Source organism: Mustelus asterias, chromosome 21 (genome assembly GCF_964213995.1).
Source record: "Mustelus asterias chromosome 21, sMusAst1.hap1.1, whole genome shotgun sequence".
Classification (NCBI taxonomy): Eukaryota; Metazoa; Chordata; class Chondrichthyes; order Carcharhiniformes; family Triakidae; genus Mustelus; species Mustelus asterias.
Window position 1 is genome coordinate 11,288,530 of NC_135821.1, and position 26,288 is coordinate 11,314,817.

Sequence of the window (26,288 nt, forward strand, 5' to 3'; positions counted from 1 at the left end):
CAATGCAAATTGCTATTGCCATAGCAACACCAAGCAGCCCAGAACAAACCGTATAGATTTATAAAAGGGTTCATTCTGCTGTTTCCCTGACAGAGTCAGAAGGGAAAAAAGCGGCAAAGTGAGATAGGAAGAGAAATTTGTAGCTTACTCCTGTAGCTACCATCCTTCCAGACAATATCAGGACCCAGACAGAGAAAGGAAGAGACAGATTAACGATTGTGAGGAAAACATATGATTAAAATGGGCAGAAGTGCAATTTTTACAATCTTTCGGTGACCGTTATCATGGGATATCAAAAGTGAAGACAAAATGGAACGATGGAGATTGGGTTCAATGAACTTTGCCATTTAAAAAAATACTATAGGTTTTTCTTTCCACTGTTGGGGTGGCACGGTGGCACAGTGATTAGCACTGCGGGCTCACAGCGCCAGGGACCCAGGTTCAATTCCAGCCTCCGGTCACTGTCTGTGTGGAGTCTGCGCGTTCTCCCTGTGTCTGCGTGGGTTTCCTCCGGGTGCTCCGGTTTCCTCCCACACTCCAACAATGTGTAGGCTAGGTGGATTGGCCATGCTAAATTGCCTCTTAGTGTCCAAAGATGTGTAGGTTAGGTGGATTGGCCATGCTAAATTGCCCCTTAGTGTCCAAAGATGTGCAGGTTAGGTGGATTGGCCATGCTAAATTGCCCCTTAGTGTCCAAAGGTGTGCAGGTTAGGTGGATTGGCCATGCTAAATTGCCCCTTAGTGTCCAAAGGTGTGCAGGTTAGGTGGATTGGCCATGCTAAATTGTCCTTTAGTATCCAAAGGTGTGCAGGTTAGGTGGATTGGCCATGCTAAATTGTCCCTTAGTATCCAAAGGTGTGCAGGTTAGGTGGATTGGCCATGCTAAATTGTCCCTTAGTATCCAAAGATGTGCAGGTTAGGTGGATTGGCCATGCTAAATTGCCCCCTTAGTGTCCAAAGATGTGCAGGTTAGGTGGATTGGCCATGCTAAATTGCCCCTTAGTGTCCAAAGATGTGCAGGTTAGATGGATTAGCCATGCTAAATTGCCCTTTAATGTCCAAAGGTGTGCAGGTTAGGTGGATTGGCCATGCTAAATTGCCCCTTAGTGTCCAAAGATGCGAAGGTTCAGGAGATTGGCCATGGTAAATGTGTGGTGGGGTTACGCAGAGGAGAGACCCTGATTAAGATGCTCTGTCAGAGAGTCGGTGCAGGCTTGATGGGCTGAATGGTCTCCTTCTGCACTGTCGCAATTCTATGGCTCTATTCTATGATTAAAAATGGCCTCTCCCGGGGGAATGCCCCGCCTCTGTTGCAAGTGCCCCCTGCGGATTACCATTTCTTAGAGAGGGAGGGAGGGAGGGGGGGGGTTTAAAAGAGAATGCGGAACAGGGGGAAGAGAAAGGCTGAAGTGAACCGATGAAAACACAACTCACCAATTGTACAATGGCAGAGGAAGTGAGAAAATGCCAGGGGGCCAATACTCACAAGAGGAACAAGAGTATCATCAGCACCCTCCACAGCCAGGGGTTTGACGTGATGTCACACAGAAATAGCCAGGACTCCGAGCTGACAAGAGGAATCACCCAGGGGGGTATCAGAATTTCTTGGATGAGGTCCATCGGAAAGCCTGCAAATGATATCGAGAAGCCCCGTTGCGTCAATAAGGTTTGCTCGTGGCAGCAGCCCAGCTGTCATTGTCACGTGACTCAGTGTGGAAAGTGCCCGAGATCCCAGAAACATCTGCGCTTGGTGCTTGGTCGAGTTACCCAGCCTGGTAAGGTAGCGCCTTGACTGCTGGACCGGCCGCTCGGCAACAGCTGGGGAAGCTACACCTTTGACATTTTTTAGTGCACTCAAACGGAAGGCTGTACAACACAAACGCTGGGGATTCGGGACTAAATATAGCGCCCAAGGACACGCGAAAGCTTTATTTACACTGCAGTTGTCCACTCAACTGCTTTGAATCTGCAGCTGTCCTGTACTGACTGTGCCACCACCTCTCGATAATGCAATCAGAATTCTACCGATAGAATCATAGAGGTTTACAGCATGGAAACAGGCCCGACGGCCCAACTTGTCCATGCCGCCCTTTTTTTAAAACCCCGAAGCTAGTCCCAATTGCTCACGTTTGACCCATATCCCTCCATACCCACCTTACCCATGTAACTGTCCAAACGCTTTTTAAAAGACTAAATTGTACCCGCCTCTACTACTACCTCTGGCAGCTCGTTCCAAACACTCGCAACCCTCTGTGTGAAACAATTGCCCCTCTGGACCCTTTTGTATCTCTCCCCTCTCACCATAAACCGACACCCTCTAGTTTTAGACTCCTCTACCTTTGGGAAAAGATATTGATTATCTAATTGATCTATCCCCCTCGTTCTTTTATAGACAGCCCTAACAGTCCCCCCTAACAGTTCCAACAACCCCTGGCTCCTCTCCCCTCTAACCACCCCACACTCTGCACCCCCCCCCCCCCCCCGAAACCTGCCCACATCCTCCCACCCACCCACTGCCCACCCCACCCCTGTCCACACACTCCCACCTCCTGTCGGCCCCCCCCCACAACCCCCCCACGTCCCCACCTACGCCCCTCTCCACCCCGCAACTCCAACTCTTATTTCCTCTTTGGGGTCACCACGGTGGCGAACAGTCACTTGGCATTTGATGGGAGAGGCTGAGAGAACATTTTCTACACAGAATGTCATCAGCTCACAGAAACCCCTCCCAGAATGTGAGGTGGGAGCGGAATCCATTAGAGACGGGAGCAAAATCGGAGTTGGCCTTTCCGGCCCTGGGCTCTGTTCCAGGAACTCCTTGAGACCGTGTTCCTTGACACAGAGGCCATGTGGCGCAGTGGGGTGAGCGTCCCTGCCTCTGAGCCAGAAGCTCCGGGTTCGAGTCCCACCCCAGGACTTGAGGACTGAGGAAGGTGCGTTCAAAATGCGGCCAAACAGGCTCGGGGTGACAACCTGAAGAATCATTGAATCTACAGTGCAGAAGGAGGCCATTTGGCCCATCGAGCCTGCACTGACAACAATCCCAACCAGGTCCTATCCGTAGAACACCCGTATTTACCCTAGCTCCTCCCCTGACACTAAGGGGCAATTTAGCATGGCCAATGCACCTAACCAGCACATCTTTGGACACTAAGGGGTAATTTAGCATGGCCAATCCACCCAACCTGCACATCTTTGGACTGTGGGACAAAACCGGAGCATCCGGAGGAAACCCACGCAGACACGGGGAGAACACAGACAGTGACCCAAGCCGGGAATTGAACCCTGGTGCCTGGCGCTGTGAGGCAGCAGTGCTAGCCACTGTGCCACCCTTATTACTAATCGATGTAACTGCCCGGGGCTCTCTTTTCCCTCAATATCTGGGAGTGCTAATGCCACCCACCACACTAATCAGCAGAGCCCTGAGGACACATTGGTTACGTGTTAACTTGTAAATGGCTGAAAACCAAATGGAATCTGATCAAATTGACATCAACCATAGACTAATTCCTGGGAATAGCGGGACTAACGTATGAGGAGAGATTGAGTGGGTTAGGATTGTATTCGCTGGAGTTTAGAAGAATGAGGGGGGAATCTCCCGAAATTCTAACTGGACTTAGACAGGGTAGAAGCAGGAAGGATGTTCCCGATGATGGGGATGTATAGAGCGAGGGGCCACAGTCTGAGGATACGGGGTAAACCATATAGAGTCATAGGGCGGCACGGCGGCACACTGCTGCCTCACAGCGCCAGGGACCCGGGTTCGATTCCCGGCTTGCGTCACTGTCTGTGTGGAGCTTGCACGTTCTCCCCGTGTCTGCGTGGGTTTTCTCCGGGTGTACCGCTTTCCTCCCACACTCCAAAGATGTGCGGGTTAGGTTGACTGGCTGTGCTAAATTGCCCCTTTGTGTCAGGGGGATTGGCAAGGTAAATATGTGGGGTTACAGGGAAGTGCCGACTCGATGGACCGAATGGCCTCCTTCGGCACTGTCGGGATTCTACGATTCTAGATATACAGCACGGAAACAGGCCCTTCGGCCCCCTTGTCCATGCCGACCAGGTTTCCGAAACTGAACTAGTCCCATTTGCCTGCATTTGGCCCATATCCCTCTAAACCTTTCCCATCCATGTACCCGTCCAAATGTCTTTTACATGTTGTCATTGTACCCGCCTCTCCCACCTCCTCTGGCAGCTCATTCCATACACGCACCACCCTCTGTGTGAAAAGGTTGCCCCTCTGACCCCTTTTAAATCTCTCCCCTCTCACCTTTAACCTATGCCCTCTAGTTTCAGACTCCCCTACCCTGGGGAAAAGACCTTGGCTATTCACCTTATCTCTGCCCCTCATGATTAATTCAAATGGCCACAAGAGGAAGCATTGTTAAGACATTGTCAACTCCACCATGATGTGGGGCGGCACAGTGGTTAGCACTGCTGCCTCACAGCGCCAGGGACCCGGTTCAATTCCCAGCTCGGGTCACTGTCTATGCGGACTCTGCACATTCTCCCTGTGTCTGCGTGGGTTTTCTCAAGATGCTCCGGTTTCCTCCCACAGTCCGAAAGACGTGCTGGCATTGGCCATGCCAAATTCTCCCGCACAGGCGCCGGACTGTGGTGACTAGGGGATTTTCACAGTAACTTCATTGCAGTGTTAAGTAAATAAGTAAATAAAATGATATACCCATAAGAATGATTAACCTCCCAACTGACATGCCATGAATGGTTGAAGAAAAATTGGACAATGATTACAGCCATACCTTCAGCGAGATTTCGCAGCCTTTGACCATCTTCAGCCTTTCCAACCAACAGTTTGGATTCAATTTTTTGGTGGTGTTCCAAACTGATTGTGAGGTCATGGCGGTGACCTCGGGATCAAAGCCAATCGTAGCGTGGCAATGATGTCAAGGAACCTCAACGATTCAGCTCTGAAAGCCAACGTGAGAATGTACCAGTTGGTAGTATTCCTGCCTCTGAGTTAGACCGTGGGTTCAATCCCCACTTCAAAGCACCCAACTCAGACGGAATAAAAAAGCAACTCCCGCCAATATTCTTAGGCTTCTCTGACCTCACCAGCCGCTAGGATTCTCCAGCCCCGCTGCAGTGAAATGGGGATTTGGCTGAGCAGTGGCACGGGGTGCAATGGTTGGCACTGCTGCCTCACGGCGCCAGGGACCCAAGTGCGATTCCAGCCGTAGGTCATTGTCTGTGTGGAGTTTGCACACTCTCCCCGTGTCTGCGTGGGTTTCCTCTGGATGCTCCGGTTTCCTCCCACAGAGATGTGCGGGTTAGGAAGATAGGCTATGCTAACTTGCTCCTTAGTGTCCCAAGATGAGAAGGTTAGGTGGATTGGCCATGCTATAATTGCCCCTTAGTGTCCCAAAACATGTAGGTTAGATGGATTGGCCATGCTAAATTGCCCCTTAATGTCCCAAGATGTATAGGTTAGGTGGATTGGCTATGCTAAATTGCCCCTTAATGTCCCAAGATGTGTAGGTTAGGTGGATTGGCCATGCTAAATTGCCCCTTAATGTCCCAAGATGTGTAGGTTAGGTGGATTGGCCATGCTAAATTGCCCCTTAATGTCCCAAGATGTATAGGTTAGGTGGATTAGCCATGCTAAATTGTCCCTTTAGTGTCCTAAAATGTGTAGGTTAGGTGGATTAGTCATGGTAAACATGTGGGGTTATAGGGATAGGGTAGGGGGAAGGAGACCTGGGTAAGATATTCTCAGAGAGTCGGTGCAGACCCGAGGGGCTGAATGGCCTCTTCTGCACTTTAGGGATTCTATGATTCAAGGCGTGAATGGCCGGAGAATTCCGGCCCTTATTTCCCTGTTTTTTTTGCCATCTGGGAATCGAGGTGCTTTGCCCAAACCTAGCTAAATGTGGCACACTCTTGTGTAGAGTCCAACCTCTACTTCTTTGCCCCAACCTAGTGGCAAGACATTTGACCATACGAAACTGGCAAACAGCCTCTGCACACATAAGAGTACACGCACATCAGGTCAATACTTTATTGCAAAATACACTCTACAGGAATTACATTACAATTTCAACAAGCTCTCCAGAATGGAGTTATCCAACTTCTATTTTAAGACGGTTGAATGCACAGATTAAATACAATTAAAAATAAAATAGAAATGATCTTGTTATGAGAATCTATTACATATTCTTTATTGCATTTCATTATAGTATATAACTAATAGTCCTTTTCCCCAATAATTATAGTTGGTCAGGTCAGACTGTCACAGAGTCATTGAGGTTTACAACATGGAAACAGGCCCTTCAGCCCAACTTTCCCATGCCACCTTTTTTTTTTAAACCCCTAAGCCAGTCCCAATTGCCTGCATTTGGCCCATATCCCTCCATACCCATCTTATCCATGTAACTGTCTAAACACTTTTTAAAAGACAAAATTGTACCCACCTCTACTACTACCTCTGGCAGCTTGTTCCAGACACTCACCACCCTCTGTGTGAAATCATTGCCCCTCTGGACCCGTTTGTATCTCTCCCCTTAAACCTATGCCCTCCAGTTTTAGACTCCCCTACCTTTGGGAAAAGATATTGACTATCTAGCTGATCTATGCCCCTCATTATTTTATAGACCTCTATAAGATCACCCCTCAGCCTCCTACTCTCCAGAGAAAAAAGTCCCAGTCCATCCAGCCTCTCCTTATAACTCAATCCATCAAGTCCCGGTAGCATCCTAGTAAATCTCTTCTGCACTCTTTCTAGTTTAATAATATCCTTTCTATATAAGTGACCAGTAACTGTTGTTCTCAACACTAACCTTATTAGCCTTCCATATTTTTCTTCCATATTTTTAACATCAGTCAATCCATATTTGGAAACTACATTGGGGATGAGCAGGTTCATAGAATCCCAACAGTGCAGAAGGAGGCCATTCGGCCCATTGAGTCTGGAGTGACTCTGACAGAGTATTCCACCCAGGCCCACCCCTCCACCCTATCCTCATAATCCCACATGTTTGCCATGGCTAATCTTTTGATTTGATTTATTATTGTCACATGTATCAGTATACAGTGAAAAGTATTGTTTCTTGCGCGCTGTACAGACAAAACATACCGTTCATAGAGAAGGAAACGAGAGAGTGCAGAATGTAGTGTTACAGTCATAGCTCGGGTGTAGAGAAAGGTCAACTTAATGCGAGGTAGGTCCATTCAAAAGTCTGACAGCAGCAGGGAAGAAGCTGTCCTTGAGTCGGTTGGTACGTGACCTCAGACTTTTGTATCTTTTTCCCGAAGGAAGGTGGAAGAGAGAATGTCCGGGGTGCGTGGGGTCCTTAATTATGCTGGCTGCTTTGCCGAGGCAGCGGGAAGTGTAGACAGAGTCAATGGATGGGAGGCTGGTTTGCGTGATGGATTGGGCTACAAAATCCCCCAAAGCTACACATCTTGGGTCACTAAGGGGCAATTTACCATGATATATGTCAGAAATTTCCAGCCATTCACACCGGCGGGATCTTCTGGTCCCACTGAAAGTGCGCCCCCTGTTGTGGGTTTCCTGGCAGTGTGGAGACTGGAAAATCCCATTGATTTCCAAAAGGCGTTTCACCAGAAGATCCTGTCGCTGGCCAAAGGCGCGCCACCGCCTGCCGTGAGAAAGACCCCACGGGGAGACCAGAGAATGCCACCCATACTGCCATCGGAGGCAGTCCAGAGAAGGTTCACTAGGTTGATCCCGGGTATGGAGGGATTTTCTCATGAGGAGAGGTTGAGTGGATTGGGCCTGTACTCATTGGAGTTTAGAAGAATGAGAGGTGACCTTATTGAGACATATTGGATTCTCAGGGTAGATGCTGAGAGGTTGTTTCCCCTTGTGCGAGAGTCTAGGACCAGAGGGCATAATCTCAGAGTGAGGGGGTCACCTATTGAAGACAGAGATGAGTAGGAATTTCTTCTCTCAGAGGGTAGTGAATCGGTGGAAATCTTTACCACAGAGGGCCGTAGAGGCTGGGTCATTGAGTATGGTCCAAGGCTGAGATGGACAGATTTTTAATCAGTAAGGGAATCAAGGGTTACGGGGATAAGGTGGGAAAGTGGAGTTGAGGATTATCACATCAGGTCAACCACAATCTCAATGAATGACAGAGCAGACTCGATGGGCCGAATGGCCTACTTCTGCTCCTGTGTTTTACACTGGTGCTAAGGTTGGCCTTGCCTGTCGGACTATGTGTGAAGGTATTGGTGGAACAATTCTCCATTTCCTGCCGTCTCACCCTATCATGGCAGGGAACGAAACAAGCTCCCTTGACACAAGAACCTGTATCGTAACATCTGAATCTCTCTGACCCAATATCTCCACCTGGGCCATGCTACCTCCCACAGGAATTGCTTTGTTTTTTTTAGGAACCCACATCCATCTGGAACTAGACTGATTATTTCACGAAAGAGCCTACATTTGATCCGTCTGCACTGCTTATGAACCCTGACCCCAGAGACTAAACACTTATCCAGAAGGAAACAGGAGCCACCAGTAATTCGCCCAAGCTGGATTCGAACCAACCCAAAAAAATCCACAGGAGCTGTGAAACTGGAGAAGGATCGGATCCCATATCGATGTAACCTCACCCAGCCAGCAACCTCAGTCTTCAACGTCTCATCGGAAGAGCATGTCACCTTGAATCACTTCTACCCTTTTACCAGTGAAGAAAGCCGGGGTCTTTCGGGAGCGAGGCTACACTTGACGGACCTTTTCACCTTGGGAGAATGGATTTTGGATGGGGAGAAGTTGTTTATTATCTGACATTGGCTGACTGGCAGAAGGCAGAGAGTGGGGATGAAGGGGTCTTTTTCAGGATGGCAGCCGGCGACTAGTGGTGTGCCTCAGGGGTCGGTGCTGGGACCACAACTTTTCACAATATACATTAACAATTTGGAGGAAGGAACTGAAGGCACTGTTGCTAAGTTTGCAGATGATACAAAGATATGTAGAGGGACAGGTAGTATTGAGGAAGCAGGGGGGGGCTGCAGAAGGACTTGGGCGGGTTAGGAGAGTGGGCAAAGAAGTGGCAGATGGAATACAATGCGGAAAAGTGCGAGGTTATGCACTTTGGAAGGAGGGATGGAGGCATAGACTATTTTCCAAATGGGAAAATGCTTAGGAAATCAGAAACACAAAGGGACTTGGGAGTCATTGTTCAAGATTCTCTTAAGGTTAACGTGCAGGTTCAGTCGGCAGTTAGGAAGGCAAATGCAATGTTGACATTCATGTCGAGAGGGCTAGAATACAAGAGCAGGATGTACTTCTGAGGCTGTATCAGGCTCTGGTCAGACCCCATTTGGAGTATTGTGAGCAGTTTGGGGCCCCGTATCTAAGGAAGGATGTGCTGACCTTGGATAGGGTCCAGAGGAGGTTCTCAAGAATGATCCCTGGAATGAAGAGCTTGTCGTATGAGGAACGGTTGAGGACTCTGGGTCTGTACTCGTTAGAGTTTAGAAGGATGAGGAAGGATCCTATTGAAACTTACAGGATACTGCGAGGCCCAGATAGAGTGGACATGGAGGGGATATTTCCACTAATAAGAATCAGAGGGCACAACCTCAGGCTAAAGGGACGATCCTTTAAAACAGAGATGAGGAGGAATTTCTTCAGCCAGAGAGTGGTGCATCTGTGGAACTCTTTGCCGCAGAAGGCTGTGAAGGTCAGGTCATTGAGTGTCTTTAAGACAGAGATAGATGGGTTCTTGATTAATAAGAGGATCAGGGGTTATGGGGAAAAGGCAGGAGAATGGGGATGAGAAAAATATCAGCCATGATTGAATGGCGGAGCAGACGCGATGGGCCGAGTGGCCTAATTCTGCTCCTATGTCTTATGGTCTTATGACATCAGAACCCAGTCAGAGTAACACTGCTGGTCGGCACAAAGGAGTCGGAGAATGCAGATAAGGACATGATGGAGAAAAGCGTAGGGGGATATTGGTTAGATTCGGACAGGGTTAGATGAAGAAAGAAGACTCAAGTGGAGCATCAACCAGTCAAGGGAAGATGGTGGTGTGGCGCTAATTTCCTTTCAATTCACTCTGTGTTTCTATCAAGAAGAAATTAGATATAGCTCCAAGTTCCAAGACAGATTCTTGTGTCAAGGGAGCTTTCTGTTCCTTGCCATGATCGGGTGAGATGGCAGGAAACGGATGGAGATTTGTTCTACCAATACCCTCATCGTCCTACAGGCAAGGCCAATCTTAACACCAGCGTAAGACACAGGAGTAGGCCATTTGGCCCATCAAGTCTGCTCTGCCATTCAATGAGATCATGGCTGATCTGATGTGATAGGGCTGAAGGGATCAAGGGATTTGGAGGGAAAGGTGGGATCAGGATATAGAATTTGATGATCAGCCATGATCAAAATGAAATGTGGGGCAGGCTCGAAGGGCTGAATGGCCTACTCCTGCTTCTATGTTTCTATGTGGCCGTCGCAGGCTGAGCCAGTATTTGTTGCCCATCCCTGATTTGCCCATGAACTGAGTGTCTCGCTCAGTCATTTCAGTGGGGCAGTTAAGAGTCACACCATGTTGCTGTGGGTCTGGAGTCACATGTAGGCCAGACCGGGTAAGGACGGCAGATTTCCTTCCCTGGAAAGAGAGGTGGTGGCATATTGGCATTGTGGCTGGACTAGTAATCCACAGACCCAGGGTAATGCTCTGGGGACCCAGGTTCGAATCCCACCATGGCAGATGGTGAAATTTGTGAAGAAATCCCCAGATGGATGATTGTCATTTAATTACAGAAATTCATCAAATTCAAATTTCACCATCTGCTGTGGTGGGATTCGAACCCAGGTCCCCAGAGCATTACCCAGGGTCTCATGCCCCCTAAGCATTAGCTTGGGGCCTCTGGATTGCTGGACGAGTAACAGCAACAGGGAGAGGTGGTGGCTTACTGGTATTGTCACTGAACCAGTAATCCAAAGACCCGGGGTAATGCTCTGGGGACCCGGGTTCGAATCCCACCACGGAAGATGGTGAAATTTAAATTCAATTAGTTAATAAAATAAAACAAGTGGTAAATAAAGCTAGTCTCAATAATGATGACCATGAAACTTCCATCAATTGTTGTAAAAAAAACCCCATCTGGTTCACTAATGTCCTTTAGGGAAGGAAATCTGCCATCCTTACCTGGTCTGGCCTATGTGTGACTCCAGAGCCACAGCAATGGGGTTGACTCTTAAATGGCCTAAATTTACCTCACGAAAGAATTCAACATCCATGGGTCTGACACCGTTTCTGCTCTGTGATGCCAGGAAAGTGGCAACAAAGGCAAATAGGATCCAGACGGGGAGTTTAAATGAAAAGCACAAGAACACAAGACGTAAAACCAGGAGTAGGCCACCAGACCCTTCAAGCCTGCCCCACCATTTAATATCATGGCTGATCTATGCCAGCTTCAACTCCTTTTCTGTACCATTTCCCCTTAGTCCTCTATTCCTCGATCTATCTGTCTACAGGACTTAGCCAGCTGTTAAGAATTATACCTTGTCATGTTTAAGTATTTTAATTGGTAAAAGTTACGCTAATTCTTTTTGTTATATTCTAACTGTGATCTTAAATAAAGTTTGTTTTGATAAAAGCTCCCTAGTGGGTCACTTGAATCATAGCTGGAGTGAAACATCTTATGCTCACCCTCACGCCAAAATCAAAGGGAAAGGTTGGGGCCTAGGCTAACTTCATAAAATACATTGGAGTTTCTGACCTTCTCCACAATGGTGTGGCACGGTGGCACAGTGGTTAGCACTGCTGCCTCACAGTGCTAGGGACTCGGGTTCGATTCCTGGCTTGGGTCACTGTCTATGTGGAGTTTCACCGTTCTCCCCGCGTCTGCGTGGGTTTCCTTCACGTGGTCCGGTTTCCTCCCACAGTTCGAGGATGTGCGGGTTAGGTGAATTGGCCATGCTAAATTGCTCCTTAGTGTCCAAAGATATGCAGGTTAAGTGGATTGGCCATGCTAAATTGTCCCTCAGTGTCCAAAGATGTGTAGGTTAGGTGGATTGGCCAGGTTAAATTGCCCCTTAGTGTCCAAAGATGTGCAGGTTACATGGATTGGCCATGCTAAATTGCCCCTTAGTGTCCAAAAATGTACAGGTTAGGTGGATTGGCCATGCTAAATTGCCTCTTCGTGTCCAAAGATGTGCAGGTTAGGTGGATTGGCCATGCTAAATTGCCCCTTAGTGTCAGGGGGACTAGCAGGGTTACGGGAATAGGGCCTGTGTGGGATTGTGGCTGGTGCAAACCCAATGGGGCCGAATGGCCTCTTTCTGCACTGTTGGGATTCTATGGTCAAGAGACCCGAGTGGAATTCTGCACCGCTGGGACAAGGGGCATGGTTGATGGACGTTTCCGCTTCCCAAAGATTCCCTGCAATCAGGGTGGGGGGGGAAGTGATATTCTCAAATCCAACAATGCTACAGAGAGCCAAAATGGAAGGAGAGTGCCTCACTGACTCCCGCTGAAATAAATGAACTCCCATCGCAATCCACTCCCCCCCTCCGCACAACCAACCACCCAACCACCCCCCCCCCCCCTCCCCCCCTCCCTCACCGCTGGAAGCCCAGGCCCTGGTAGCTAATACTGTTCTCTGAATCAGGACCACTGAGGAGAATGCATGGCAGGCTGGCCAACCGTTCATCTTCCTTCGTGTGGCATCTGTAATTAAGCTGCTAATCATAAAAATTCCCAGGCATGGTGAAAGTAGAAGCATTGATGCAGTTCCTAATTAACGTCCTCCCCGGCAGAAGATTAGATTTTTATTTCCCTCAGGCGTCTCGATGCAGGAGCACAATAAAGGGTTTGGAAAATAAATCAACAGTCCTGATCGTGCTCTTCCTGCTGCCGGTCTAAAGTGCAACGGGACTTGCTTTCGAAGGCATCCATTTTACCTCACAAAGGGTTTTGATCGGTCGTTAGTGACAGTCGGTTTGAGTTTCACCGTGGCAAAAGGATTGGTTCCCCTGAAACAGAGAGAGAGATTTGAAACAAAAAGCAAAAAAGAATTTGCATCCGTTCTAATGTTCATTTAAAGTTCATTTATTTATTCGTGTCACAAGTAGGTTTACATTAACACCGCAATGAAGTTACTGTGAAAATCCCCTAGTCGCCACACTCCGGCGCCTGTTCGGGTACACTGAGGGAGAATTTAGCACGGCCGATGTGCCCTAACCAGCACGTCTTTGGGACTGTGGGAGGAAACCGGAGCCCCCGGAGGAAACCCACGCAGACGTGGGGAGAATGTGCAGATTCCGCACAGACAGTGACCCAAGCCGGGAATCGAACCCGGGTCCCTGGCGCTGTGAGGCAGCAGCGCTAACCACTGTGCCGCCCCTTCCTCCTCTCTTTCCTCTAAATTTCATAAGAATGTTAGATATAGGAGCAGGAGTGGACCGCTCGGCCTTGAACCTGTTCCTCCTTTCAATACCCTCCCCTGTACGAGGGGAGGCAACGGCCTAGTGCTATTACTGCTAGACTATTAATCCAGAAACTCAGCTAATGTTCTGGGGACCCGGGTTCGAATCCCGCCCATGGCAGATGGTGGAAATTTGAATTCAATAAAAAAAACCTGGGAATTAAGAATCTACTGGTGACCATGAAACCATTGTCGGAAAAACCCATCTGGTTCGCTTATGGTGGCACAGTGGTTAGCTCTGCTGCCTCACATAGTCAGGGACACGGGCCTGTGCCAGGGACTCCAGTTCAATTCCCGGCTTGGGTCACTGTCTGTGTGGAGTTTGCACGTTCTCCCCGTGTCTGCGTGGGTTTCCTCCGGGTGCTCCGGTTTCCTCCCACAGTCCGAAAGACGTGCTGGTTAGGTGCATTGGCTGTGCTAAACTCTCCCTCAGTGTACCCGAACAGGCGCCAGAGTGTGGCAACTAGGGGATTTTCACAGTAACTTCATTGCAGCGTTAAGGTAAGTCTACTTGTGACACTAATAAAATAAACGTTAAACTTAATGTCCTTTAGGAAGGAAATCTGTTGTCCTTACCCGGTCTGGCCTACGTGTGACTCCAGAGCCACAGCAATTTAGTTGACTCCGGTTTTAAGTCAATATTTCCGCGGTTCCCAATAAGCAGAGATCACCAGCTAATCCAATCCTACCCCGGCCTGGTCTGTCCAGGAGTTAAATCTCCTCACAAAACAAAAAAGATCCTTCCGCCCTTTTCGATTTTGTAGTTATTAGGATGGTGTCCAAAGATGTGTAGGTTTGGTGGATTGGCCATGCTAAATTGCCCCTTAGTGTCCAAAGATGTGCGTGTTAGGTGGATTGGCCATGCTGAATTGCCCCTTAGTGTCCAAAGATGTGCAGGTTAGGTGGATTGGCCATGCTAAATTGCCCCTTAGTGTCCAAAGATGTGCGGGTTAGGTGCTTTGGTAAATTGCTCCTTAGTGTCCAAAGATGTGCAGGTTAGTTGGATTGGCCATGCTAAATTGCCCCTTAGTGTCCAAAGATGTGCGTGTTAGGTGGCTTGGCCATGCTGAATTGTCCCTTAGTGTCCAAAGATGTGTGGGTTAGGTGGATTGGCCATGCTAAATTGTCCCTTAGAGTCAGAGGGGAACCAGCAGGATAAATACGTGGGGTTATGGGGATAGGGCCTGGGTGGGACTGTGGTCAGTGTAGACTCGATGGGCCAAAAGGCCTCCTTCTGCATTGCACAGGATTCTAATGATTCAATGATTCTATGAAAGTGATTCTTTCGGCTAACAAACAGGCCGTGCCCAATGTTAGCCCTCATGTCCAAACACAGCTGATTTTAGCGAGCACTGCTTTGAGGCACGCCCTCTATCTGGAGAATCGCTGGACTAGGAATGCATCTTACCTCGGGAAGAGTTCCAGTTGGGAATCTGCGCCACTTAAGATCTAAAAAGACAAGAAGGAATTTGGGGTTACCGTTGCTCGTTGGGAGACAGGATGTCGCAACACATTCAGTTGAAACTCTCAGTGACAGACAGGTACACACATGTGCTTTTAAAAATCATATATTCATGCTTACCAAAGGGTTTATGAACTGTGATAGTTTTATAGATGGAGGGGGAATGGAGGGGGATGGGGGGGTGGGGGTGGGGGGGGGGGCGGGGGGAGAGAGAGAGAGAGAGAGAGAGCTATCTCACACTAACATAAGTCAATATTTCCGCGGTTCCCAATAAGCAGAGATCACCAGCCAATCCAATCCTACCCCGGCCTGGTCTGTCCAGGAGTTAAATCTCCTCACAAAACAAAAAAGATCCTTCCGCCCTTTTCGATTTTGTAGTTATTAGGATGGTGTCCAAAGATGTGCAGGTTATCATAAAGGGACTTGGGTTTGATTCTGGCCTTGGATAACTGCCTGTATGGAGTTTGCACATTCTCCCTGTTTCTGCATGGGTTTCCTCCGGGTGCTCCGGTTTCCTCCCATAGTCCGAAAGATCAGCCAGGGTTCCTGCTCCTGATCACTGTCCAGAGAGAGAGAGTAAGAAGTTTAACAACACCAGGTTAAAGTCCAACAGGTTTATTTGGTAGCAAAAGCCACACAAGCTTTCGGAGCTCTTAGCCCCTTCTTCAGGTGAGTGGGAATTCTGTTCACAAACAGAGCTTATAAAGACACAGACTCAATTTACATGAATAATGGTTGGAATGCGAATACTTACAACTAATCAAGTCTTTAAGAGACGAATTCCAACCATTATTCATGTAAATTGAGTCTGTGTCTTTATAAGCTCTGTTTGTGAACAAAATTCCCACTCACCTGAAGAAGGGGCTAAGAGCTCCGAAAGCTTGTGTGGCTTTTGCTACCAAATAAACCTGTTGGACTTTAACCTGGTGTTGTTAAACTTCTTACTGTGTTTACCCCAGTCCAACGCCGGCATCTCCACAGAGAGAGAGACACATCTCTCCTGACTATCATAAAAATTGCTCCCCGTGTAATTGGCAGTCACACATAACAAAGGTTCTGCAGAAATTAAACTTCAAGATTTTATGTGGCGAAGAATTATGGGGAGAGAATTATAAAGCCTTAATTAAACATGAGTCCAATTTACAATGTAAATTTTTACAATATATCAACTTTTAGGTGAAGTTTGTTTTATGTGTTTCACTGTCTGCGAGTGTTCTGTCTGATAATGAACTTCATAGAATCATAGAATCCCTACAGTGCAGGAGGAGGCCATTCAGCCCATCGAGCCTGCACCAACCACAATCCCATCCAGGCCCTATCCCCATAACTTCAATTATTTTACCCACCATTCTCCCTGACACTAAGGGGCAATTTAGCATGGCCACTCCCCCTAACCTGCACATCTTTGGACACGAAGGAGCAATTTAGCATGGCTAATCCACCTAACCTGTACATCTTTGGACACTAAGGGGCAATTTAGCATGGCTAATCCACCTAACCAGCACATCTTTGGACACTAAGGGGCAATTTAGCATGGCCAATCCACCTAACCTGCACATCTTTGGACACTAAGGGGCAATTTAGCATGGCCAATCCACCTAACCTGCACATTTTTGGACACTAAGGGGCAATTTAGCATGGCCAATCCACCTAACCTGCACATCTTTGGACACTAAGTGGCAATTTAGCATGGCCAATCCACCTAACCTGTGGACAGTGATCAGGAGCAGGAACCCTGGCTGATTTCCCCTCTCTCTCGAACCCAGTGATCACTGGACAGTGATCAGGAGCAGGAACCCTGGCTGATTTCCCCTCTCTCTAATCCAGGGATCACTGGAAAATGATCAGGAGCAGGAACCCTGGCTGATTTCCCCTCTCTCTCCAACCCAGGGATCCCTGGACAGGGATCAGGAGCAGGAACCCTGGCTGATTTCCCCGCTCTCTCTAACCCAGGGATCACTGGACAGTGATCAGGAGCAGGAACCCCTGGCTGATCTTTCGGACTATGGGAGGAAACCGGAGCACCCGCAGGAAACCCACGCAGGGGGAGAACGAGCAAACGCTACACAGACAGTGACCCGAGGCCGGAATTGAACCCAGGTCCCTGGCGCTGTGAGGCAGCAGTGCTAACCACTGTGCCACCGTTGGTAATGTTAGTAACGTCAGGAATGAAAACTTGTAATGTCCTAACTATATTAGGGGGTTGTGGGTTTTCACAAAAAAGAAAAGAATATGGTTTGCACATGTAGATTCAAACTAACAACCAGGTTTATTGAAAGCTGCTCTCTGCACTGCACAGAGCACAACCTGTGGCAACGCCCTAATGACATCACCATCAAATCATGTGATCAGCTATTAAAGCAAACATGCAATCCATGTAAATATGCAATAAGACTTGAAAATTGTGAATGAAGGAGTTAAGGGACATGTTAAAGGCGGCACGGTGGCACAGTGGTTAGCACTGCTGCCTCACAGTGCCAGGGTCCCGGGTTCAAATCCCGGCTTGGGTCACTGTGTGGAGTTTGCACGTTCTCCACATGTCTGCGTGGGTTTCCTCTGGGTTCTCCGGTTTCCTCCCACACTCCAAAGATGTGCAGATTAGGTGGATTGGTAAATTGCCCCTTAGTGTTTGGGGGACTAGCTAGGGGTAAATGCATGGGGTTATGGGGATAGGGACTGGGTGGGATTGTGGTCGGTGCAGACTCGATGGGCTGAGTGGCCTCCTTCTGAACTGTAGGGATTCTATGACATGTTGATGTAATGAGAGGACCTACAAAGCTTGGAGCTGTAATAAAACAACAGCAGTTCCAGTATTCGGGGCAGTGACGTATTACTGCGGTACTAAACATCAAACCAATGAACCTCACCGTTGTAAGGAGGTGCTTTTACTTAACGTCCTATCACAGAACAAGGCAGGATGTCGCAGTACCACCACAGCCTGTCTCCCCCACCTCCTCCTCTCCCCCATCCATGGTGGATGCACGGGGAGTGGGGAGGGGAGCCATTGAAAGCGGGACTGTAATGTTTTGCCCCAATCCCCGCACGGGTAGGAGGGGGGGTAAAATTCTGTCCCAGAAGGCAGCAGCTGGACTCACTGAGAGAAGATTGCGCCCAGGCAGCACACAGCAACCAAGGTCACCCACCCTACACCCCCCTCCCCCAACACCTTAATTTATCTATTAGTGTCACAAGTAGGCTTACATTAACACTGCAACGGAGTCACTGTGAAAATCCCCTAGTCGCCACACTCCGGCAACTGTTCGGGTACACTGAGGGAGAATTTAGCACGGCCAATGCACCCTAACCAGCACGTCTTTTGGACTGTGGGAGGAAACCGGAGCACCCGGAGGAAACCCACGCAGACACGGGGGAGAATGTGCAAACTCCGCACAGACAGTGACCCAAGCCGGGAATCGAACCTGGCTCCCTGGCGCTGTGAGGCAGCAGTGCTAACCCACTGTGCCACCGCGCCGCCCATTGAGATTCCACCATTGAGAACAACACCAGTCCATAACACACAGGAAAACTGTCCAACGCACAGACAGAAAATGCTGGAAAATCTCAGCAGGTCTGACAGCATCTGTGGGGAGAGAATAGAGCCAACGTTTCGAGTCTGGATGACCCTTCGTCAGAGCAGGATGAAGGATCATCCGGACCCGAAACGTTGGTTCGATTCTCTCTCTCCACAGATGCTGTCAGACCCGCTGAGATTTTCCAGCATTTTCTGTTTGAGATTCCAGCACCCGCAGTATTTTGCTTTTATCAGAGAATTGTCCATCGGGTCTCTGTTTCTGCCAGTGAATGAGATAGGAATGCATGCCATGTGTAACCCTGCCCCCCACGCCCGCACCCCCCTCCACCCCCACCCCCCTCCACCCCCACCCCCCCACACGCAACCTCCCCCTCTGCAACTGGGCATCCCTCTTTCTTGGAGAATGTGGGCATTGACAGCATTGTTAGTCATGTGTGAGGGATATGAACACTTGACGCGTTTCTCGGAGCTGAACAGGCTGATGGGAAACCAGGCCGAATGTGTTCCTCACCGTCCTTAATGCAACAGCACCACCTACTGTTATCTCTCTCCTTCTCTCTCCAAAGGATCTGGGTATTTATTCTCCACAGAGTCTCCGACTCCACAGCATTCCAGTTACAACGAACGGAACTGACAAAGTTTAGAAATTGATACCCTGTTTCGACTGGTCATCTCACTATAGGAAGGATATGATTGCACTGGAGAGGTGCGGGGGAGATTCACCAGGGTGGTGCCTGGGATGGAGTGTTACAGCTATGAAGAGAGGCTGGATAAGCTGGGGTTGTTTACCTTAGAGCAGAGAAGTCTGAGGGGGGACCTGCTTGAGGTGTACAAAATTATGAGGGATATAGATAGGGTAGATCATACAATCATAGACTCCTACAGTGCAGAAGGAGGCTATTCGGCCCATCAGGTCTGCACCGACCACAATCCCACCCAAGCCCTATCCCTGTAACCCCACATATTTACCCTGCGACTCCCCCTGACAGTAAGGGGCAATTTAGCATGGTCAATCCGCCTAACCCGCACATCTTTGGAGTGTGGGAGAAAACCGGAGCACCCGGAGGAAACCGATACAGACACGGGGAGAACGTGCAAACTCTACACAGTCACCCAAGGCCAGAATTGAACCATGCTAGATTGCCCCTTAGTGTCCAAAGATGTGCAGGTTAGGTGGATTGGCCATGCTAAATTGCTCCTTTGTGTCCAAAGATGTGCAGGTTAGGTGGATTGGCCATGCTAAATTGCTCCTTTGTGTCCAAAGATGTGCAGGTTAGGTGGATTGGCCATGCTAAATTGCTCCTTTGTGTCCAAAGATGTGCAGGTTAGGTGGACTGACCATGTTAAATTGCCCCTTAGGGTCAGGGGGATTAGCAGGGTAAATATGTGGGGTCACAGGGATAGGACCTGGGTGGGATTGTTGTCGGTGCAGATTCGATGGGCCGAATGGCCTCCTTCTGCACTGTAGGGATTCTGTGAGAACAGAGGTCAGCGGAAACACTCAACACCAGAATATTGGCAGCCAAGCTCAAACACGCAGAAAACCTTACCAATCACCCCTTCAATCGTGCATTTGATCAGGCTCAGATCCTTGAGGCTAAATTTGAGAACCGGTCTTATCTTTAAGTAGTTTGACAACTCCAGGGAAGGATAGAGAGAGAAAAAGTGGAACCTCACAGATCATCAGGTCAGGCGTACATGCACAGTGTTGGAGGAAAGGTCAAAGTCACCAAGTTAAAACAACTTATGTCAACCCTCTCTCACTGCATAATCGCATCTGTTCACCATTTAGATCATCTCTGGCGTCCCAAATGGTTTCAATTTAAGTGGTGGAATCTTCAAATATTGGCAATTGCACCAACAAGGACTGTCTACTTGACTATAGAGAGGGACACACCACCTGGAGCCCATTAGCTATGGCTTTCCAAATTTCGCCAAGTAATGTGATGATACTGTGCCTTTAAGAAATGTATTTTAGTCATGTTTCCTGTGCATGATCTGTTGCATTCGGAACCATTCCATCTGGATCCAGCAGCACCGTATTATTACAGCGGCAGCATAACTGATCTTAATTGCCACCGTGTTTGCTTTAATCTGAACTAATGCAGGGTTCCATTATTTTGTGTTTTCCCCTGGCATTTCAGAGCGGGGCTTCATTAGGTTGATTGACAGGTAAGGTCATACGACTGGGTGCGGCGAGGCTTTCACAGAGAACTCAAGTTAGCCTGCTTTTTGGGATCTTTAGAGAGAAGTCGCTTTCTCTATATCTCTTGCTCCTTTCGAAGTCTGGAGACTGGAATCTGCTAAGAAATAAATCTCAGTGGTTAGTACTGCTGCCACACAGCGCCAGGGACCCAGGTTCGATTCTTGGCTTGGGTCACTGTCTGTGTGGAGTTTGCACATTCTCCTCGTGTCTGCGTGGGTTTCCTCTGGGTGCTCCGGTTTCCTCCCACAGCCCAAAGATGTGCGGGTTAGGTTGATTGGCCATACTAAATTGACCCTAGTGTCAGGGGATTAGCTAGGGTAAATATGTGGGGTTACGGGAATAGGGCCTGGTTGGGATTGTGGTCGGTGCTGAGTTGATGGGCCGAATGGCCTCCTTCTGCTCTGTAGGGATTCTATGATTCTCTTTCTCTGAGATTCTGGTGTTTGCTGGTGGAGATTTCTCTGGGAGATGCTGCGTGAGAATTAGAAGACAAGTATCTGTCCGGAACATTCTCCAGAGGTGTCAACAGGTTGGAAATCCTGTTCCTCTGGTTTCTGTGCTAGCTGGTTCTAAAGAAGGGATTTATGGGGGATATTGCTAAATTGGAACAATAGAGATAGCTAGCTGTTAAGAATTATACCTTGTCGTGTTTAAGTACTTTAACTGGTAAAAGTTATTTGAAATAATTCTGTTGTATTCTAACTGTGATCTTAAATAATTTTTTTTGGTAAAAGCTTCCCAGTGGGTCACTTGAATCTTACCTGGAGTGAAACATCTTTTGTTCACTCTAATGCCAAAATCACAAGGAAAAGTTAGGGTCCAGGCAAACTTCAGAATATACCTTGGAGTTTCTGGTCTGGTCCTTAACAGTAGATTCCATAATGATTGGTCTTCACATGCACACATTGGCCCAAGTGGGTAGAATGGAAGCTTTACACACAAGCTTCACAATAGCAGGCTTGTGCACAGCCAAGTGTTTCAGGCCTTGGATCACCCTCTGAATCTCAGTCAAACTGTTGGATGGGGGAGAGGGACGTGGGGAAATGATAGCACCCCGAAGTGGAGGGGAATCGAGTGCTCGATAACCGTGTACCACACAGCAGGGGACCGGGTCCTTGGAAGGAGCACTTGTAGAGGTCACATCTCAGTATGGAGAAGGGGATAACCTACAAAGTGCACAAACCAGACAGTCCGAGCCAGATACTTCGCTGGTTCAAGTCTGCTATTTGTCCCCTTAATGTACTCATCTCTGTCCTCCTCCGGCGAATCCCCATCTTACTTTGCCCCACCACCTGTTCTGTCTGAGCACTAGGTGCAGCAGGGCGGCACAGTGGTTAGCACTGCTGCCGTGCGGTGCCAGGGACCCGGGTTCGACTCCCGGCTCGGGTCACTGTCTGCGTGGAGTCTGCACGTTCTCCTCGTGTCTGCGTGGGTTTCCTCCGGGCGCTCCGGTTTCCTCCCACAGTCTGAAAGATGTGCTGGTTAGGTGCATTGGCCATGCTTAATTCTCCCTCAGTGTACCCGAACAGGTGGCGGAGTGTGGCGACTGAGGGATTTTCACAGTAACTTCATCGCAGTGCTAATGTAAGCCTTACTTGTGACACTAATAAATAAACTTTAAACTCCCTGCCCTATAGATAGGTGCTTGGTGGCCAGCGCAGACAAGATGGGCTGAAGGGCCTCGTTCTGAGTTATACGACTCTAACCTCTCCTGCTTGTTTGACCTCCTTCTTTGACCAAGCTTGTCCCGTTAGGTGACTCCGTGTCAAATTGTGTCTGATAAATCTCTGGCAAAGTGCTTGGGACACTGGTTTTTTTAAGTGAATGTGGGCATCTTTATTGTTCTGGAACTGAGTGGTATTTTCCAAGGGTATTTAAGACTCAACCACATTGCTGTGGCTCTGGAGTCACATGTAGGCCAGACAGGGTAAGGACAGCAGATTTCCTTCCCCAAAGGGACATTAGTGAGCCAGATGGGCTTTTCCGACAATCGACAATAGTCATCATTAGACTTTCAATTCCAGATTTTTACTGAATTCAAATTTCACCATTTGCCATGGTGTGGTTCAAACACGGGTCCCCAGAACATTATCCTGAGTCTCTGGATTATTTATTTACTAGTGTCACATGTAGGCTTACATTAACACTGCAATGAAGTTACTATGAAAATCCCCCACACTCCGGCGCCTGTTCAGGTACTGAGGGAAAATTTAGCATGGCCAATCCACCTAACCCGCACATCTTTGGACTGTGGGAGGAAACCAGAGCACCTTCAGCATCTTAGCCTATATACTAATGGACGAGAGTGCTTTAAACATGTAAGTGTCCTAGCATTTGCAGATCTATTCTGTTAGAACTCCACACAGACAGCGACCCAAGCTGGGAATCGAACCCAGGTCCCTGGCGCTGTGGGGCAGCAGTGCTAACCATCGTGCCACCGTGCCGCCTTGGTTTACTAGTCCAGTGACAATACCAACCCTCCACACCTCCCCTAATTACATGAGGGATGCTATGTAAGTTGTTGTTGATGTAATATTAAAATAGTTTCCAGACTGGCCGTGGGGAGGTCGTGTCTACGATGGCAAGTGGGGCACCTGCAAATGTGCGATGGCCATTTGAGAACTGTGCGGAGTGGGAGAGGGTTAAACACTGCAAGCAGCGGAGGGTGGGGTGGGGTGTCACAAAAAGCCATGCTTTCTTACAGAGAGTCCCCGCGTTTTAGCAGAATGAGGAGCTGCCCTGAAGCCACCAGAAATCTGGCTGCGAGGTCGTGTCCAGAAGAATCGAAGCAAATTTTGTCTGCAGTTGGAGGGAGAATAATGCACGTCATAAATATCCAATTATCGGCCTTCAGTGAGGAAGCCGTCTCCCAGAGGGAAGTCCGGCATCTCCAGCTGCGGAGTAGTGGACCCAGAAACCCACACTGACAAGCTCCATCCTGACGAGCAGCCAGCCTGGGGTGGCACGGTGGCACAGTGGGTTAGCACCGCTGCCTCACGGCGCCAGGGACCCGGGTTCGATTCCCGGCTTGGGTCACTGTCTGTGTGGAGTTTGCACGTTCTCCCCCGTGTCTGTGTGGGTTTCCTCCGGGTGCTCCGGTTTCCTCCCACAGTCCGAAAGATGTGCAGAATGTAGTGTTACAGTCTGCAGGATTGGCCATGCTTAATTGTCCATTAGTATCAGGGGTGAATACATGGGGTTATGGGGATCGGGTCTGGGTGGGATCATTGTCGTTGTGGGCTCGATGGGCCGAACGACCTCTTTCTGCACTGTAGGGATTCTATGATTCTATTCTGCGATAATCAAGAAGCCTACGCACCCCGGACATTCTCTCTTCCATCTTCTTCCATTGGGAAAAAAAGATACAAAAGACAGATCACGTACCAACCGACTCAAGAACAGCTTCTTCCCTGCTGCCATCAGACTTTTGAATGGACTTACCTCACATTAAGTTGATCTTTCTCTACACCCTAGCTATGACTGTAACACTACATTCTGCACTCTCTCCTTTCCTTCTCCCCTATGTACTCTATGAACATTATGTTTTATCTGTACAGATTTTCTTTTGAAGTTTATTTATTAGTGCCACAAGTAGGCTTACATTAACACTGCAAGGAAGTTACAGCGAAAATCCCCCAGTCGCCACACTCCGGCGCCTGTTCGGGTACGCTGAGGGAGAATTTAGCATGGCCAATGCACCCTAACCAGCACATCTTTCGGATTTTGGGAAGAAACCGGAGCACCCGGAGGAAACCCACGCAGACACGGGGAGAACGTGCAGACTCTGCACAGACAGTGACCCAAGCCGGGAATCGAACCCGTGTCCCTGGTGCTGTGAGGCAGCAGTGCTAACCACTGTGCCACTATGATGCCCCAGAAAGAATACTTTTCACTGTATTCCAATACGTGTGACAATAATAAGTTAAATCGAATCAAAAACATGAGCCTCTATTGATCGACCTTAATGACGCTGAGTTTTAGCTACTGGGTGTGAATGGATTGTTCTTTCGATGGGTGGGCAAGAATGGAAGGAAAAGCATCCCCAGAACCTCTGCTCTCAGAAAGCACACACCTACAGTACGCTGATCAGAGTATATTATGGCCAACAGACTTTAATACATTTACAGGGAGAGAAGGTACAAATATATCTGTGAAGATGTACTCCCATAGGCTAAATTTAGAGACAAGGTTGCTTCGTTAGCTGCATGCTAATGGTGGCACAGTGGTTAGCACTGCTGCCTCACAGCGCCAGGGACCCGGGTTCGATTCCCGGCTTGGGTCACTGTCTGTGTGGAGTCTGCACATTCTCCCCATGTCTGCGTGGGTTTCCTCCGTGTGCTCTGGTTTCCTCCCACATTCCAAAGATGTGCAGGTTAGGCGGATTGGCCATGCTAAGTTGCCCCTTAATGTCCAGAGATGTGCAGGTTAATTTGATTGGCCATGCTAAATTGCCCCTTAGTGTCCAGAGATGTGCAACTTAGATGGATTGGCCATGCTAAATTGTCTCTTAGTGTCCAAAGATGTGCGGTTTAGGTGGATTGGCCATGCTAAATTGTCTCTTAGTGTCCAAAGATGTGCGGTTTAGGTGGATTGGCCATGCTAAATTGTCCCTCAGTGTCCAAAGATGTGTAGGTTAGGTGGATTAGTCGGGTAATTTTGTGGAGTTATGGGGAAGGGGCCTGGGTGGGATTGTTGTCAGTGCAGACTCGATGGGCCGAATGGCCTCTCTCTGCACTGTAGGGAATCTGTAATTCTAAGTTAGTCACTGTACACTCCCTCTGACTCGGAAATCTCCCTCCCTGAGGGAGATTCCCCACACTAGGACCGGAATTCTCCCATCCTGCCCGTCACTGGAATTTTAGTGAGCGGATTGTGGACAATGTGAAACCCCATTGACTGTTGGGCGGGAATTTCCAGCGTGTAGACCAGCGGGGCCGGAGAATTCCACTATCGGCGTTGATTGGTTGTCCAGACCATGTGACCCTTACTCAGTAAGTCTGGTCTTAAAGGGACAGTCGGCACGACATCAAAAAATCGCTCCTGACTGTTCAGGAAGGATATAAAGTTAGGAAAAGATCCAGCTTTGACCTGAATTGCTTATTAAGGCTTCACACTGCGAGCACCAAGGCCTTAAGAGTGGCCTGCAAGCTCATCGCGAGGTCACAGACCTTTTTGTCATCAAATATCTGTCATGTTCTGTGCATGTCAGTTCACAAGTTCATTATAGGACTAACCTCATGCTCCATAGATTAGCAGGGGAAATGTGTGGGGTTATGGGAATAAGGCCTGGATGGGATGTGGTCGATGGGCTGAATGGCCTCCTTCTGCATTGTATGCATTCTAATGGCGAGAGTCAATCAAAGAATCCCTACAGTGCAGAAGGAGGCCATTTAGCCCATCGGGCATGTACCGACAACAATCTCACCTCGGCCCTATCCCCGTAACCCCGTATATTTACCCTGCCAGTCCCCCTGACACTAAGGGGCAATTTAGCATGGCCAATCCACCAAACATACACATCTTTGGACACTAAGGGGCAACTTAGCATGGCCAATCCACCTAACACGCACAGCTTTGGACTGTGGGAGGAAACCGGAGCACCCGGAGGAAACCCACGCAGATACTGGGAGAACGTGCAAACTCCACACATACAGTGACCCAAGCTGAGA

The 26,288-nt window shown here is 48.7% G+C and overlaps 1 protein-coding gene across 1 annotated transcript in view; it reads right to left on the reverse strand.

Moving 5' to 3' along the window:
* The window catches only part of LOC144509469 (BAR/IMD domain-containing adapter protein 2-like 2), an 88,852-nt gene that overhangs the window by 12,658 nt on the left and 49,906 nt on the right, over positions 1–26,288 (reverse strand). The window contains exons 13-15 of the mRNA XM_078238380.1: positions 14,828–14,868; positions 12,896–12,967; positions 1,545–1,628 (exon numbers count right to left, since the gene is read on the reverse strand). Of these exons, the coding sequence (XP_078094506.1) occupies positions 1,545–1,628; positions 12,896–12,967; positions 14,828–14,868 (197 nt within the window). The remainder of the gene's footprint in view (positions 1–1,544; positions 1,629–12,895; positions 12,968–14,827; positions 14,869–26,288) is intronic.